General features: G+C 44.0%; 1 protein-coding gene across 4 annotated transcripts in view; it reads left to right on the top strand.

The window, feature by feature from the left end:
- Positions 1-18,905, top strand: part of PLCE1 (phospholipase C epsilon 1) — a 284,075-nt gene that overhangs the window by 73,551 nt on the left and 191,619 nt on the right. The window contains exon 1 of one of the 4 annotated variants that reach the window (XM_084754875.1): positions 16,533-16,651. The exons of 2 other annotated variants lie outside the window; for them this stretch is intronic. In XM_084754875.1, the coding sequence (XP_084611001.1) occupies positions 16,595-16,651 (57 nt within the window). In that variant the 5' untranslated portion in view covers positions 16,533-16,594. Of the gene's footprint in view, positions 1-16,532; positions 16,652-17,871; positions 17,893-18,905 lie in introns of those variants that run through there. One more of the 4 variants, XM_084754876.1, reaches the window with a different exon arrangement.

Raw genomic sequence — 18,905 nt, 5'->3', positions numbered from 1 at the left:
GAGGCAGAGGCAGGAGGACCTCTGAGTTCTAGGCCAGCCTGGTCTACAGAATACATTCCAAGACAGCCAGGGCTCTCACCTGCCAAAAATTAATACCAACAAAGGCAGGCCTGGTTATATACTCTGATAAGCCAGAGCCCAGAAGACCAAGGCAGGAGGATCATTGATCTTCAGACCACCCTGTGATACGTTGAGACCCCCATCTCATGAAAGAAATGCGCCACAGCTGGCATTCACTTGTTTCTTCTATCACCTTTCAGTGCAGGGTCTAGGTGCCTAGGTACTTGTCTGTTAGTAATGCCTTCCCAGTGTTCTCAGCAGGTCACACCATGGCACAGATAAATTCTTTTTTGAACATTACCCCAACTGCTCCTGCTACTTGCCTTGACTGAGGAGGCTTCCATCTGGGTCTTCACATGTGGAGATTCGGGGTTCTGTATTGCTTCAGTGTTGCTAAGCGCCATCCTCCCATCTCCTGTCCCTCTCTACCCTCAACCTCCTTTCTCTTTTAAAATGCACTCCTGCCTGTCCCTAGGACTTCCTATTTCAGTAAGCCTTCTTTGATCACACTGGCTGTCAGCAGTGCTTTCCTCACGATGGCGACCTTGTACACGCTACATGCCAGACACCCTACCAAACACTCCACACCCGTGCCACTTAGTCTTGCCCACGAATCTAGGAGGGCATGTTCCCATGTCCGTTCCATGGTGAATCCAGTGACGTGCAGGGAGGCTGAACAGCTTGCCCAGACCAGATAGCTCACTTACTCTGTCAAATGTGTGAAACTAAGGCCTCTGAGGCCAGCATATAGAGGGGCAAGCCCTGTGCACAGGTCTACAGGGCTAGAAGTGCTGCCATGGCTAGAGTCTGGTTCTTTTCTTTCTCTCTGCTCCCACTCTTGACTCCAGACCACAGAATGTTGTCATAGGGCTTGGCCACCTGATCTTTCCTATTTGTTATCACCCGTGCCCTCTCCATCCTCTCTCCAGGACACTAACTCTTACCTTCCTGCTTCTGCCTCTGGTCTATGTTATCCAGTTATTTCATTGAAGAGCCAACGTGAAGGAATATGACTAAGAAGAAGAGCTGTGCTCCAGCGTTAATCAGGGCATGGGAGCTTCTACCTTGGTGTGACATTACTGCTTTCATCCCTTGGGCACAAGGCTAAAACTCTCTTCCTCAATTTCCTCATCTGTAGAACGGGCTCCGAGACTGAAGTGTGTTGCTCCTTTGATCTTGATGCTATTATTCAGTTTTGTTCTTGAACTTGATAGGACCCTTAGTCTCCACAATTTCCCTTCATACCACTTTCCCCACACCACATTTTTATATCTGTGTGAATCCTACAGATGTCTGAGTTTGTGAAGAAAGCTTAGAAACTCTCCAGACATCGCCCTACATTTCCATTTGTTACTATTTGCTTATTAATAAATAAGTGAAGTGTTTTTTCCTCTGTAGCATCAACAATGTCACTCATTTGTATTGGTTTTGTTATATTGAATTTCTAGAGTTGCAGTAAGTATTTTTGTCCCCATTTTTTATGGAGTAACAAAGGCTGGGTAAATATGGCCCAGTGCCAGGAGGTGACCCTCCTCTTTGAGCTCTCCATAAAAGTGTCCCTTTCCCTGCACAGGAACATTGGCTAGCAGTGTGGACATGGTGAAGGACCATGGAGGCAATTACTACTCACCTTCCCTCAGGATGTAACCCCAACCACCCTGACATTTCCAGGTATAGAGTCTCTTCTGTTAGGTGGTACCCACAGTCCTCTCCTTTCTTTACTTCCCACTCCAGAGAACCCCCAACTTTCCCGGTTCCATCTTCTTCCCTCCTTGTCCAGTTCCACTCACAACCCTGAGCATTTTCTCAGCAGAGCTCCCTTTACCCTAGGCATTCATCATAGTTTATCTTTAAATGAACAGTATGATTTTCTCATAGTGTTCCTTTAATTTCCATGCATTAGCTTAGGATACCAGCCAATATTTATATTACACTTTCTATGAGCAAATATGGTCTTATTTGCATACAACTGACTTGTCGCTGTGTGCACGGTGTGTCTGAAGTCAAGCGGAACTTGTCCTGAACGCCTTCAAGGAAAGCAGGTCTTGTCTTAACTCTTGGATGATGGACAGGAGGAGGCCAGAAAGGGAGGTGTGCCTAGGGGAGAGAGGAATACAGAAAGAGTGGGTAAGGGACCATGAAAAGGACAAAAACATCAGAAATTTCCACTACTCAATAGCGAGGAGCTAGCTGACTGTTAATTCAGTCACCTTTCTGCCCACCTCACCCATAGCAGATATTATTAGAATAAATCATAACACCATTGTGCTGATGAATTCAGATGTGACCTGAAAGTGCTTCATCACGCTGTGTCCCTGATAGGTTTACCTATGCACCGGAGCTGACATACAGCTTTAGTCATCTTGGTCATGTTTTGCTTGAAGCGAAGCCATTTTATGTGCCACATTATTGAATGAAAAATGGGGAAAAAATATAACAGCATTATTATAATTGTTCACCTATGTTATCATACAGTCTCCTAACATATCCGCTCTACAGTGATCTTCTTTAGCAGATGACGTTCAGCCCATTTACCCAAAGCTAATTGCTTCGCTCCCTCAGACTGCAATTTTGCATCGATCAGCTCCATTTTTCAGAACTTAGCATTGATTTTCCCGAAGAATACATTTCAGTATGCCAATTATATTAACAATTTTCAGTCCTTCCTTATCAAGTAGAAAATTTATCCCTTGACAACCTCAGGTCTGGTGTACATGCTGCTTTCCTTTAGGTCGCCCTGATGGCTGGTTCCCAGGCTCTGTTCTTGTCCCCCGTGAGTCTTTGTCTTGCCTTCTCCTTTCTTCTCTTGGCTTAGTTCTTATCTTTCAAGAACTGGAACAAGGCTGGCAAGATGGTTTAGTGGGCATGCGCAAGTTGAGTTTGAAATCCGGCCTCAGTTGCTGGAAGGAGACAAATGACTCTCACAGGTTGCCCACTAACCTCTGCGTACACACTGTGGCATATGTTTCCCTGATTTCTCTCCCTCTCCCTCCCCCTCCCCCTCCATCTCCCTGCCCCTCCCCCTCCATCTCCCTTCCCTCTCCCTCTCCTATCCCCTCTCCTCATCTCATCAAATAATGGTTTTTAAAACTTAAAAAACATTAATAAGAAAAACCAGAGCAGAATTTTCCACACAAGCTCTTTCCTAAACACCCTCCTCAGCTTTCCGAGGTCTGCCTTTCCCCCAGGTGCTGCAGTGTGATGTTTCATACTCCTTTAGGGTGCTGAGGAGTTGGGGACCTGACCTCCTCTCCAGCTAGACTCAGAGCCCCTACAGGGCAGCCTGAGCCTGTTTCATCATTGTCCATCATGCTGTGGACATCAGTTGCATCCTTTCCCAATGTCAGACGCTAATAACACATGGCAACAGCAAATCATTTCAGCACTGGGCAGATAGAGCTTTCCTTCTCTTCCCAGGCATTGCTGTTCATGTTGCTTTATGTGAGAAAATATAATTGGTGTAAAATTAGGTGGCAAATCCATATCTGGATTTGGGGAGCCATTCGTGTGGAAAGGTGACGACTCCTTCTTACTATAATGCTGGCTCTGTCTCTTGTAGCGACAACAGATTGGTACTCAGATGTTTCCAGCAGGGCCCACCTTCATTTGAGTAAAGGAAGTACTTGGAGCCTCTGACTGGAAACATGCATGTCATGGGACAAATATGTTGGCATCTCTGTCAGGACAGCAGCTGATATCCTCTTTCCTGAGTGAAGTGGGAGAGGATGGGCATGTTGAGGGGCCTGCATCATGACCTGGGGTGAAGGGCCGCACTGAGCCTGTATCCTACTGTCAAAGTTCCTTCCTCTGAATTATCACCTTTCGCCTCGTGGTTCCATGTTGTTATAACTGGGTGGAAGTCAGTGCCCTTACTGTGTATCAAGAAGAGTCAACGTTCCTTTCCTGAGTCAAGCTGAATACTCACTCATGTCCATGTTTTTCCCAGCAGCACTATGAAATAGAGGCATTAGGATTTGACTTTATGGGAGAGGAAACAGCTGTTCAGGGAGGATGAACAGGAAGCTTGACGTCACCTGCTGATCAGTGGTCAAATCTGAGGGTGGAATTAGCATCTTTCAGACCATAGGGCCTACATTTCTCTACCTACATACTAAACTGCTACCATTCCTGCCCAGGAGAGGCCCATAAAAGAGTCACCAGCAGGAACTGCATATCTGAGGGTCCTGCTGCCTCTTCTGAAGCCCAGTACACTGTTGTCTTTTTTCCTGCCAGTAGGTGGAAATAGAACTGAATGTTTCAGCTGAGGATTGCTTTAGTCTCTTCCTCAGAGGGAAAGGAAGGAGAGAAGAAAAGAAAGAAAATCCCCACAAGTCTAGAGCTACATTTGGGGTTATCATACTCAAACCTGAAGCAATCCCCCAGCCTCACCGTCTGATGATGGTTTTAACCTCTTAGAGGCCAGGGCGTCTGGAGCAGCTGCCTTTGGCAGATGTGGGCTTTGCTGGACAGCTGAGTGGGGGCTCTTTTTGTCCTGACCAACACCATCTTCAAAGGCTTTCCCCTCAGTTTTAAGCCACTGTTGCTCTTACCATCAGTTTGTATATTGTGTTTATTTCTAGGAAGTATGGTTTTGAAAATAAAACAATTAAAAGGACGTATGAATGGATAAAGATTAAGAGGACATCAGGTCCTCATGATCTCACCGTCCAGGTTATTCCTGAGTAGTGCTTTACGCAGATTCTCAATTTTTCTATACATTTATATTTACTGTATACTGCTCTATATAATCCACATTATATGAGCTTCATTCTGCTTACCTCCTACAAGTACGTTTGAGCTACCCATGAGTTTTATTAGTGCTAGCTGGCTCCTTTCAGCTCAGGTGGTTTTTTCCCTAGTTGACACATGGCAACATCTGGAGACATTTTTGGTCACGACTGGGCTGGTAGGTGCTATTTACTCATGTACAGTGAGCAGAGGCCAGTTGCTAATCATGATATATGCGGGTCCATTCCCTACAACTAAGGATTTCCAACCCTGATCCCCACTGCAGAGGTTGAAGAACCTTTGCCCAGGAGTCCCACTCTTTCCAAAGGATGCAGAATTTGACAGTGGAGACTTTGTGTCCTGCATTCATCTGCTTTGAGACTGATTGTATGAAAATATTGTTTCCAGGGCAGTGACAGACAAACCAATATTGCAGTAAACATGACCTCACAGTTTTGTACTCTTTGAGTCTTTATTTCTGGAATATGAAGATGCAAAGATAAATTGTCTGTGAATAAAGACTTCATTTTAAATGGGAGAGGGGAGGGAATGCTTGGGCTGTTGAGTGGCTTGACAGAAAGAGGTGGTTCCTGCACAAGCTCACCTTCTGAGTGTGAGCCCTGCAACCCACTCCAAAACATTGTCCCTGACCTCAACATACACTCTGTAGTGCACACACACACACACACACACACACACACACACACACACACACATGCACATATGTTCACACACATATACAGTAACAATAACGATAATGGCAATAAAAAATAATATTACATACTCGATCTCTCATCAAGTTTCCAGATCAAAAGAACTAGAAACAGAGGTTTTTAAAGTTCACAGTAAACATGTGTTATGGTGGCAGCCCTTAATTAGAACTGATACAGGCCTCTTTAGTCTTTACCCCTTTTAATGTGCAAGCTTACAGGTCTCCTTTATTACTTTAAATAAATTTAAGCATAATTTAAAACATTAATGTATTTGGCCATAGGTTGTCATCTCTGCCTCTCATAGGAGTGTTAGACAATATATAGAACCAATCCCTACCTGATTTTTAAAAATCTGATAAGCAAATTTTGGAGATTTTGAAGATTTTGATAAACACTATTATGGGATAAGTCAATTTATATTGAGGCATTTACCCCAGGAATTTAATATTGCAGTGATACACAGGATTCAGTCCCTAGAAACCTCCTGTGTAGGAATGAGCACACACCGGTGACCTCAGTGATTTTTCTTCTCAGCATTCAAAACTCCCTTTGGGCTGGGGACCTAGCTTAGTGGTAGAGTACCCACTTAGCATGTGCAAGGCCCTGGATTAGGTCCCCAACACTACAATAAACAAATGGAATAATCACCCTTTGAAGATGAGTTTAATCTGACATTTAGAAGGTGATGGTAGTCTTTTCAGGTCTCCATTCTTGCCTTTGTCTTGTGGTTTTTCCATGCAAATGAGCCCCCTCAAAAACTCCACACATGACACCTGAAAACCACCTCTTTCTTATTTAAAATGGTGGCAAGGCCTAGGACATACTGAATACTTCTTATGTTTCATATTTAATAAAAATAATCCCTAAGTCTGGCTTTCACAACTTTCTGACTTCTCCAGGAGATAGTCTTTTATTTTTAAGAAAATGAGATTTTTGGGTACAGACTTGGGTAAGAAACCTACCTGGGACAAGTCAGAGCCCCACTCTGTAGTTTTGCATCCCTACCTGTGACTTCCGAAACACTCACCACTGGGCAGACAGCTTCAGTATTTCTATACTAGTGGCTATTAACCTTAAGTAAAAATTATTTCAAGCTGGATTTTCTTTCCAGAGATGGCACTTGCACTCTCGGGAAATTGGCAAATCTCACATGAGTGGGGTAGAGATTTTTTTAAATCACAGTACTAAAAGTCATTGGAGCAAGCCTGAGGTCACAAATCTCTGCCACCAGAGGCTCCAGTGCCAAGCGTTATTGAAATGAGAACACATCAGTGTCCTCCCTAGAACCTGCATTTGATGTGATATTATGGAAAGCTTCCAGACATATTTATTTCTCTTGGTTTTCTCCCAAGAAGCTGTTGGCACTGTCAGTTTCCATTAAGAAAGATGAAGGTGTAAAAAATATTATCTTCAGTTCTGTACAGCAGAATGAGTCCAAGAACTTTCCAGAGAAATTTAAAATTCTTTCCCCAGGCCAAGTGGAATCTCTGATATCTCCCTCCCTCCCTCTCTCTCTCTCTCTCTCTCTCTCTCTCTCTCTCTGTGTGTGTGTGTGTGTGTGTGTGTGTGTGTGTGCGCACGCGCGCGCACGTTTGTGCGTGTAGACCTAGACTGAAGTCGTGTCCCAGAAACATGTCCCTAGGTTGGTTCTGAGATGCCCACTGGCATCATGTTTTCCGTTCCACTGCCTCCTAGCTCTAGAGATTTCTTCAGAAACCATGACCAAGGGGAATTCCTCTCTCCAGCAGAGTCTTGACTGCCTCACCTCGACTTTGTCTTGAAACTCAGTCTACTAATGTGTTTTCAAACAAGCAATTCAAGCAAGTGTCAAACAACTGCTGACTTTAGCTCAGTGACCAGGAATACCAGGTGTGATGTGTGTACAGGCTAGCTCAGTTCTCCTGCTATCTCTTTGCTTCTTTGGTTTTACATTTCCTACCATGGGCTCTTCAGCCTTGTGAGTCATGTTGGGCTCTTGGTTTTTAAGGAAGACACAAAATCACTGCTTTGATCCCTTCTTTAAATTCTCTTCCTGGTAGCACCTCTTTAATCTGGTGCTTCCCTTTGGTTCCTACGTATAGTAGAAGGCTTCCCAGACCAGCATACCTCTTCCCTTCACTAAGATCAACTATCAGCTGTAATTATTCCACAGGTCTGTCCTTTGGGATTGGACATGCTGTGACATCCAGATGCTCCCAGACTGACCCCGCCCCCCCCAATCCCAATATTTCAAAGCTCCGGTAAGTCTCTGTGTGAGGAGTGAACAAGAAAGTTCTGACTATCTCTGGATTCTCAACTTTCTCCTCTACCATTCGGCTTGATCTTAATGATCATTAATAATGACCAAAGATTTCCCTAAAGCGTCTCCTCACATTAGTCTTCTGTCCCTTCTACTGGCCATCACACTGTTCTACGGGGCACTTTGGTTCCTCTCATGCTTGCCCTAGCCAGCACACTCAAAAACAACAACAACAGCAACAGTAACAACAATAACAACAACAAAAACAAGAAAACTGACATTTATAGGCACTTCGCTACACATAAGGTTGTTATTTTGGTTTTTTTGTTGTAGTTTGCTTGTGTTTACTCATTGTGAATTTTTGAGCCTACTGGGGAAACAAAGAGAAACTTAGGACAAACAGGCAAGAATCACTGCCTAGACTTGCAAGTGTCAATGTTTTCCATGTTTCTCAAAAAACAAACAAACAAACAAGCAAACCCCCCCCCCCAAAAAAAAAAACAAAAACCCAAACCAAAAACCAAACACGACCTTGAAGGAAATAGCAATGATACAAAGATGATAGGAGGCCCGGCCCGCACCCTTCTCTCTCCCATCAGAGGAAACTACTATGCAGACAGTTGCTAGATGGGTTATTGGAAGGTCCATAAGCAGATTAGGGTAGAAAATAACATTTTTACTCTGCTTGCAGGTGGGAAACACAGTCTCCTTTTTGATTGTTTTCCCCTGATTACCAGTAAGGTTGAACATTTTTCATATTTATTGGCTACATGGCTTCAGCAAATTGTCTATTCATCCATTATCTATTTGATTGTTTTTACTATTTGGTTTGTAAAACTATCTGCATATTTCGGTTATTTCTTTACCTGCTATGTGTACTTCAGGTAGCTACTTCTAGACCATAACTTGTTTCTTATCTTTGTGTGTGTGTGTGTGTGTGTGTGTGTGTGTGTGTGTGTGTGTGTGTGTATTGTGATCTAATTCATTTACTTTTTCCTTTATGGCATTTATTTTATATATATCTTACTGAAGAATTTCTGCCTTATCCTGCAGCAATGCAGCTATTCTAAGAACATTTTTAAAGTTTGCCTTTTCATGTCTCAATTTTTCATTCATCTGGAATGTACTTTTCTAGTTGGATAGAAACATAATTTATTTTAACCTTGATTCCCAAATTGATTGGCTGTATTTCTGCCTTTGCTGTATTTGTATGAGTTGCTTGTTTCTTTTTCTTGTCTTATTGCACTGTCCGGTATCTCCAACATTAGTATTAAATACACATGTCCTCAGGCATGTGCTAACGCTCACCTAACCTCACCACATCAGTCACAGCAATGTGAATGTTCCTCAGCTTTACAGACAGCTTGACTGGAATGGCACTGCAGAACCACACAGCCAGTGAGTGGGTCAGTAACAGAGTCTGAGTGGTGCCAGAATTCAGCTGCTTCTGCCTCCTGGACACTGCTGCCTTGGGAGGGGCTAACCCTTCCCACCTTGCCTGCTTGTGCCCAGCTTCTCTGCTGCAAATAAGGGAAGGAAATGTTACTGAAGTGATGCCAGAGAAGCACTTCCAGGGAGTCTCAGCAAAGCTAATAGACTTTGTTTAGTTTAGACCTGCCAAGAGTAGATCAGAGAACCCATGTAAGTGTCGAATAGCTCTTATTCCAGATGGTGTAAGCATTTGCTCAGGTAATGTAATCACATTTCAGTGGAAACTCAGAAACAGTGGATCTTCATAGAAGTTAATATTCTGAGAAAGTAACTGAAATGTCTTCCTTCTTTCCCTTCATCCCTCCCTCCCTCCCTCCCTTCATCCCTCCCTCCCTCCCTTCCCTCACATGCTTTTCAGCTTCTGTTCATTAGAAAAAGCTGAGGTGGCTTACAAAGATGTGCATAAAGCAAGGTAGACCAACATAAAGATGGTAAAATTGGGGCAGAAGGAAAACAAATGTGATAAATTAATGATTCTTGCTTGGAGTTGTTCTGGAGTTTGACCATAACATGGCCTTAAGCTTCCTAGCAACTGGAGCAAAGGAAAGCTGTCCAGCTGCACAATTGACAGCGGCCATGAGATGGAAATGGAGTAGCTGCTAAGGGAATGCCCAGCAGGCCCTGATTCGGGGACCAGAGAGAATGTTCGGGACACTAGGCTGTGGGTGGGCTGTGCTCACCAGGGTCTTCTCAGTGGTGGGCAGAGATTTTGCATGGACTGAACTGTTCTACCCAAACCCCAGCACCTTGAGGGAAAATTCTTTTTTCTTTACCCCCGAACAGTACCCAAAGCAACAGGTGCTCATAATGTGTTTTGGGAATGAACGTTATTCATCCTGCCTATCTGCAAAAATCACTGACTGGAGTAACAGGCGTAATAGCTACAGCTGTAGGCTCTATCCATGGACTACCTAGAAATGACATTTTAGGGGGGTACGTTTTTAGTTCCATGACCAACATCATCAAAAATAACTAAATACTTAGGAATAAATTTAGCAAAAGCAGTGCACAATTTATCCACAGGAAACTGCAGACCACTGTGGGAAAGCCAGTGGGAAACCAGGGAACAAATACACAACAGCAATTCTGTGTGAAATAAAAAGGCTGAAACTTTGGGTTGGTGGCTTTTTGATTCTCTGACCTAATCGAGGACTATAATTTAAAACTGTAAGAAAAGAGACTGAAGAGATAGCTCAGCAGATAAGAGCTTTGGCTGCTCTTAAGGAGAACATGGGTTCAGTTGCCAGTTTACAATGGTCTGTAACTTCAGTTCCAGGGTATACACATGATGCACATGCAAACATACAGGCAAGCACTTGTATATGTAAAATAAAATTCAAAAATATTAAGTTATAAGTAAAAAAAGTAATGTTACACATACACACGCGTGTGCACGCATGCACATACATGCTGCTTCTTGGCAGCCTTAAACCAAGGGCCTCAGGCATACCTGAAAAGTACCTGCCCTCACTGAGCTTCTCTCCCAGCCCAGAAAAGTGTATATTGGACAAAACAGAATTATGTTATATGTAGAAAACTGCCTCATATGTTTAACGGTGTGTAATTTATATTAAGGACATTCAGCATTACTAGTTACCTGTAAGTCCGTATTCTGATATCCCATGAGTTGGTATTCTCATATCTAAAAATAGGGGATCTGCTGTCTTTGTTAGCTGATTTTTACTGAGCTCATCCCATGTGCCTGTCGTGTTTCTGAGCACTCTACCAACACTATCACACTTAATGTCCCACGGGGCCAGGGAAGTTAAGCCTTTTGCCCAGGGTTAGTCTCTAGCAGAGAGGACGAAGCCAGTGGCCAGGGCAATCCATGTGTTCACCACCTTTGTCCCTTGCTCTTCTTTCTGACCTTGTCATGGCTACCCTAGTGTCCAATGACATACTGAAAGCATTTGGCCAATACATATGGAATGAGGATATATTTTGGGAGTTTTGTTTTGATGCCATCATTAGGATACCACAATTAAATAACTGTCTCCATTTTAAGACAGTCTTTCAGACAGGCACAGTGGTGCATGCCTGTAATCCCAGCGCTTGGGGAGGGAGATGTAGGTGGATCTATGTGAGTTTGGGGACAGCCTGATCTACAAAGTGAGTCAAGGACTGCCAAGGCTACACAGAGAAACCCTGTCTTGAAAAAAAAATTCTAGCTAGCCACCTTAAAACTTCAGAATAATCACATACAAACTACATGTGGTGGCTCCCACCTATAATCTCCTGGGATTATGTCTCCAAAACCAAATAGACAAAACCCAAGTACAGTTTGTACGATATTCACCAAACGTTGCCCTCAGAATGTGTTTCTTAAGCAGAGCCCAGGTGCTAATGCGACTGGTTGACAGCCTTGTTTCTACCTACCTGACTTTCACTGTGCCCAGGGAACTGAAGAGTCCATCCGCAGTGTTCAAACTCTGCCTTTGTAGCAGAAGTGTAGCATGAAGGATGCTGTGGGCCAAGGCGCTCAGAACTCGGTGGGATATGGAGGAAGCTTTGAAGCCTAGAAACAGGGAAAATATACAGCCTCGTTAAGTTGGACTTTAAGGGTAAGAAGTGTGTTTGTACAAGCAGCCTCTACCATCCATAGTCAGAGCTGTGAATGGTGGTGCACGCCTTTAATCCCAGCACTGGGGAAGCACAGGCTGACAGATCTCTTAAGTTCAAGACCAGCCTGGTCTACATAGAGTTCCAGGACAACCAGGGCTATGCAGAGAGACCCTGTCTCAACAAAACAAAACCCAAAGGATAAGCACTGGACAGGAAGCTGAGTCTCTGTCCTCAGACAAGTGTCCCCTAGGCCCTGCAGGATATTATATTCAAGAACAGGTCACTGAGCTAACAGTCTGTGTTCGTGTGGGCAAAGGTAAAGATGGTTCGGTGTCTTTTACCAAAGACAGGTTTAGGGGGGCAGCTCATTATGTTACCCTGGTACCGGAGACTCTCAGCTTATAAATCTGGTGCCAAGAACAACATCTGCATTTCTGAATGAATCCTGACATTGTTTCCAGATGCACAGTGTCAGTGATACACGTTGGGTTGTTTAGCTTAGTATTCCATCTGCTAAGTACGTCGGGGTTAAACTCAGTGGTCCCCAATCGCAGGTTTTCTCAAACAACTCAGGCCTCAACATCTGTCTTAGAAATAGATGTTCTTTATGTACTTTAATATAGACACCACACCAAATTCTTTTGTGGCGTAAATGGGATAGATCATTCCTGCCGAGTGACCCTGTAAGTCAAAGCAGAAACTCAGCTCTCTAATGTCATCTGCACCCATAATCTGGTGTATTTTCTCTTTCCAGGAAGATTATAATAACAACCAGATTACCAGGGGCCTACCCTGTGCTGGGGTATGGTGCTTAGCTTTTTATGCACATGCTTACATTCAACAACTTTATGTCTAGGAATGCTGTAATTGTTTTTATTTGAAAATGAAGACAGTGAGGCAGCTTAAGGGGCTCAGCAAGGATTTTCAGCCATTAAGATACCATCTCCTTCCAGGGGAGTTGACTAGGAGGGGAGGATTCCCTTTAGATTCTTCCGTATTCTCTTATTCTTTGAGATCATGGTAGCAGGAAGGTATTGGCTTGTTTCATGTCTAATTAGTAAACCAACCAGAAGCCAACTACTAAGAACAAAGAGAAAAAAGGAACATGGAACCGCTGGTGCCTGCAGAGGTCTGAGTGACCCTTGCTGGCCTGAATGTCCCGAGACCTGCTCTGATCTGCTGTGGTTCTGCTGGTCTGAGGTGTCTTTGGGCTTTCAGAGATATCATCCCATCCTGTGGTATCTAGGTGGTAGGCCTTTGCTTGCTGGGGCATCCCAAACTCTTGCAGATGTAGGTATGTTAGAATGCTGTGCTGGCTACAGGACACTCTATATGTCTATTGATGTGTAGAAACATTCTCCAGGGGGTGCCTAGGTCCCAGGGTTGGCAGTAATGGAAGAACCAGACATCCCCTTTAACCAGATCCTATGTAGTAGCATCTTAGGCAGATGCCCCATGCTTGTCCTTCTTAGCTCCGAATGCAGAACTGGCCATGTAGGAAGGACACTCGAGTGGACAGTCATGGCCAAGTGGATCACCTATGGCCTGGCTGAAGATAAGCTGGTAGGTACAGTCTTAGTTTGGTCACAATGCTCTGCTTCATCATGCAGATGTGTCTCCGTGTGACTAAAGAACATGACAAAAGCAAAACAAAACCAACAACAATGTAGAATGTACACTCTCAAAATTATCTCAGTCTGTCAAAAAATATTTATTGAGGACCTGTCAGCACCACCCTCATGCAAGGACCCTGAGCAAGTTGGTCAGAGCTACCCATAGAATGCTTAGGAGGGAGGGAGGACTGAGGACCTTTGCTTCCAGCATGGGTAGGTGCTATGCCCAGGAAGCCAGGTCCTCCTAGTCTCTCTGGCTGGCTCCACCTTTAGCCTGGGGATGATGTCCTTGCTTGAAACAGTTTTTGGACTCGCCCTTTTAGAACTGCCTTTGCAGCTGCTCTGAACCACATGGGAAAAGCCATCTCACTGGGTTTTATTTTATAGCCACACCTAGCATTGTGACCAAAAATGGTATCACCGGTTTGATGACCCACTTTGTTCTCCAGTGTTGGCTCTGATTGACTTGCCTATGAGCCAAAATTGCATCCACTCTTTGAGATAGGATATTTACCACCGCTGAGCCAATTAGCAGTCATTTGTGTCGTTTTGAAGTCATTTCTTACTGACTCCCCAGGTGGTTTTCTCTCTATGGTAACACTCTGTCCAGTCTTCTCTCTCCTCCCTCCTGCCTGATAGTTTGGGATCCTTGGAAGGGCAGGACCATACCTTGTCCACATGTCCACAACCGTAGACTAAAATTGAACATATGGTTTCAGAAGAAACTTCCCAAGTTGGTCTCTCAGAGTTGTTCTAACAAGATTTGGGTCGGGCGGGGGGGGGGGGCAGGGGGGTGGACAAGAGGGGACAATGGGCAATTTAGAACCTGTCAGGCCTGGCTCCACTCTCTCTTTTCCAAGTCCGTCACACTATGTAGTCAGTTATTTCCCCTGATCTTCAATTTGCTCATCTGTGTAATGAGGGCAGTAACACTTCCTGACCAGGTGAGAATTTCTCATCTCCTAAATGCAAACCCTAATAGGAGAATTTATTGTCATCATCATACTGGATCAAAACAGTACATGATGCATATACTCCGTCATGTATTGCCAAAAAAAAAAAAAATGCAGCCTGAAAGACTGAGGGTGTAGCTTGGCAGCGGCATGTGGGCTTAGATTGTGCAAGGCCCTAGGTTCAGTTCCTAGCACCAAAAGAGGGGGATGAGAAGGATGGGGTGGAGAGGAGGAGGAGAGGACCAGGAGGCGTTTATGCTGCAAAAACTCTAGAGCCCATCGGGATGTAATTGAGAGCCAGAAAGAGAAATGGATTGACCAAGGCCATACAGCTGGTTGACATGTGACAAAAGAGCAGAGATGGAACATTTTTGGGTGGCTTCTGACTTCTCTGCCTTTGCAGGTCTTTCTTTCCTCACATGTGGGTTAAGAACACGTAGCTAGGGCTGGAGAGATGGCTCAGCGGTTAGGAGCACTCATTGGCTGCTCTTTCAGAGGTCCTGAGTTCAATTCCCAGAAGCCACATGATGGCTCACAACCATCTATAATGTGATCTGATGCCCTCTTCTGGCCTGCAGGCATACATGAAGATAGTCTACTCACATACATAAAATAAATAAATAAATAAATAAAAACCCACAGAGCTAGGATGAGCTCCTGAACAACAGCAAGGGCTTGAGCTCTGCCTTTAGAAAGAAGTAAGTACACACTTGCCACATTTTTGTGAAGTAGCACTGTCACTTAACAGAGTACAAAGCACTCAGTGGTTGTGTAGCTCACAAAGCTGCCAGGAGCAATATAGGGTGGTAGCCAGGGAGCCAGCCAGACAAGCCTAGTCCTACCATGTGGTAGCTTGGTTCTACCACATGACAGCTTACCGTACTTAACCTCTCTGAGTTCTGGCTTCTTCATCTGTAGGACACGAACAACAGTATTTACTTCCTAGTGTTGTTGTGAAGGTTTAAAAATAACACTAATAACAAAAGTGATGTCTGATGTGTTCTGGGCAATATCTAAAACTAAATACTGTGATCAACAACACACAAAAATGTCTCCCTGTGATCTCAGCATCATCTCAAGCCAACCTGTCACAGGCCCTGAAACCTTAGCTGGTCTCCCAAGCAGATACTACTGACCAGCTCTCCCCTTCCTTCTGGAAGCCCCTTCTCATCCAGAAGCATGAGACCTTTCACCTCAGACATTCTACCCTACTCGGGGACCATAAAACCCTGAAGGGATGGATGGAAGTTGCCCATCAGAAACAGAGATGCGGAGTGAGGGAGATAACTCAGTCAGTGGAGTGAAGTGCTGGGAAGGCCTGTGAATCTGAGTTTGATTCCCCAACATGCCCATAAAAAGCCAGGCACAGAACTGTACACTTGTAACCCCAGAGTTGGTGAGGCAGAGACAGGCAGACGTACAGGTCAGCCAGCCTAACCTAATTAGCAAGTTCCAGGTCAGAGAGAGAGAGAGAGAGAGAGAGAGAGAGAGAGAGAGAGAGAGAGAGAGAGAGACCCTGCCTCAAGGAATGAGGAACTGCGTACCCTCGGAGGAACAATATGTGAAGCTGACCTCTGGCCTCCACACTTCTGTATAAATATTTGAAAACCCTGCCACTACCACCTACCCTCTACCTCCTCCCACCTCTCCCCCACCCCAGGAAACAGGGTTAAGGACTCTATACTTAGGTTTTCTTGATATTAACAGACACAGGAAGGAAAGTAGAACACCAACATTAACAAACACTGCCATTCCTAGAGGTAGGTGCCTCTTCTTTGAAGGTGTCACCCTCTGGGGGACTCTGATATTCTGCCCCCCTGCCCCCCCCCCCCCCGTATCATCACTCTCTTGAAACTATGGTCTTTGCACATCAGTATCCTAGGTTCTGTTCACTGCTTTTTCTTATGATCACTTAACTGAAAGTGTGACTAGCTGAGGGGCTTTAATTGTCGACTTAGAAACCATGATATACTTAATGAGACCAGAACAATTCAAACGACCCAAACAATTAGAGGCCAAGTTAATATAACTCAAGGGTAATTCCCCACCTCAACCCCCACCTGAGAGTGGAGAAGTTGTATTTCCTCGCAGGGCGTGCATACACTCAGACTCTGGCTCTCAGCCCTCCCTCCATTCTGAATATTACATCATTTCACTTTGCCTAATGTAAACACTCATCACCCTGCATGGTGCAGGATCCTTCTCTATGGGCTGAGACAGTCGTTGTGGTGATGGATGGTTTCAGAAAGACGGGGATGTACAGCAGGAAGAGGCCTTGCAGCGATGGAAGAGGTGAGGCAGCTCCACGTGAGATTCTGCAAAAGGATTAAGATTTGGCACCAGGCTGGGTTTCTATGCAGCCTCTTAGGCAGAGAGCCCCAGGAGAGGGAAGCAGAGTGTCAGCTGGGGCTTTGCACTCTCCCAGCCGGCCTAGAGGGTGGGTGGCTCTTCCCTTGCTCTCTGCCTGTCTCTCTTTCTCCGAGGTACCCAGATTTACCCTATTAAAGGATGGGCCTGGATGCTGGAGTTTTGAAGAAGACCAGGTAAGCGTTCTCACGATCTGAAGTTCCCTGGGGTTCTTAGTGACTGGAGTCAGGCCGACTGCTCCTTCTCTGGTGCAGTTTTAGCCAAATATAATTCCTCTGAGACACTTTGCAGAGAAAATCAGCAGAGTTTTTTTTTTCTATGTTAAGAAAGTTTCTAGGATGTTTTAACCTAAAATGCTTCATTGTAGAGGTGCAAATTTCTTTTCCTTAAATCACAGCTTTGAGATTGCCTTTCTTTCTTTCTTTCTTTCTTTCTTTCTTTCTTTTTTTTTTTTGTCTATAAGATCTTGAAAAAGATCCTAAGGGCTTGTGAAGTGTGTTTGGAGGCTTTTATTTTGCTTTTACAAATGCCCGCAGTGTGCTCTGTGTCATTTGATTCAGCGAAAATGTCTAATTCGTTATGTTCTCTAGCAAACTAGTTTTTGAATAGGTTAATGTTTTATGCAGCTTTGATTTTTTTTAAATCTCTTGTGCGTATTTTGAAAATGGGAAATTGGTAAAACATATCCTGATGTCTAAGCAATTTTAAGAAGAAAGGCCCCGCTGAAGAGCGCACTGCAAACACAGCTGCTGATGTTCCCTATCAAACTGAGCAACGTGCTTTTTGGAGATTCAGATGGACTACATTTTTCAAAAATTCAGTGTGAATATTCATGGTTTGTGGGAGGAATGATCTAATTTATCCGACAGGCCAAGCTATTTATCCGTGTGCATCCAAAGCTTTTTTAGATCTTCTTGGTAAAATTATCTCAATAATCAATCTTTACAAGAGTAGCCCTATGCTCAACACCAAATCCATTTCCACACGTTGTTTTTTTTTTTCTGCTTTTAAAAAATCTGAAGTTAAAAATAACCCTAGGATAAAACTTGAAAACTGCTTTGTTTCTCTGTATTTGGCTGATTTCGTTGCAAAGTGCTGTGTGTAAAGAATTCGAGCTATGAGGACCACTCTGAGATCGGCTCACAGGAGTCCATCTGCAAATGTCTGTAAGTTTCTCTGAGAGCGTATGTTTTATGGTTGTTAGGCTTAAAATTATCAGCGAAGCACTCCTTTCTGCAGCCCTAGAAGAAAGGAAAACAGCCCTTAGAAAATGGCTTGAGAAATTGTGTTCATTTCCTGACACAAGCCCGGGTCCAAAGTCATGTGGAAAGGGGGGCATTTGGCAGATCTCAGTCCAGCGAGCGTGTGGGATGACTTGACAGGAGGGAATGCCTGTGTCTGGTGTCAGGCAGAAAGACATGGGGATTCTTGATCATGTTAATTTGTTGAAAATAAGTGGATGTTCTCATTAAATGTAGAGGACCAATTATAGCTCTGGCTGTGGGAGGATGTCTGGACATCCGTTTCTTTGTACTTTTTTTTTGTTTTGTTTTGTTTTGTTGGCTTTTTTTTTTGATGAGTCTTTTTAGTTCATGTAATCCTGCGTGTTTCTCATGAGAACCCAAGAAACCATATAGTCTCTTGCATTTGACATTACATAAGCATTTTAACCACTGGGATCATTTTTATTTAGTGGAATGGCTGCTGGTGTTAGTGTGGGGAGTTTGGTGGGATGGCTGGCAATGAGATAGATTTGAATCAATGGAGAAGATGTGAGAGGAGCTTTTCTTTGAGGAAGGAAAATTGCTCCAATAATTAATACATGCAAACTTAACTGCGATGTGTCCATTCTCTGAGTATTGGAAAACCCACACAGAGAATTATTTTCATAACTGAATTTTATAAAGACAGGTTTTGAGTGTGGAAGTGAGTGGTAAATCCTGATGTTGCTTTGCTTTGTTCACTGTCATACTGATTAAGAAATGTCATTAGTTCTCAATTATTTTAGAAGACAAAAACAAAGCACAAATGTCCCAGAGTATTCCCGTATCCTCATTCTGCCTTCTTCTTCCTTAGCTCTTCTTATGGAGAGGGGGGAAAATGTCCAGGTAAAAATCTGAGCAACAATTGCCAGAAACATCCAGGGATAACTGCCCTTAGTTGTCTCTTTTCCTTCTTG

Source organism: Acomys minous (genome assembly GCF_964271855.1).
Source record: "Acomys minous genome assembly, chromosome: 2".
Classification (NCBI taxonomy): domain Eukaryota; kingdom Metazoa; phylum Chordata; class Mammalia; order Rodentia; family Muridae; genus Acomys; species Acomys minous.
Note: the sequence above shows the minus strand (reverse complement) of the source record. Positions and strands in the feature narration are given on the sequence as shown.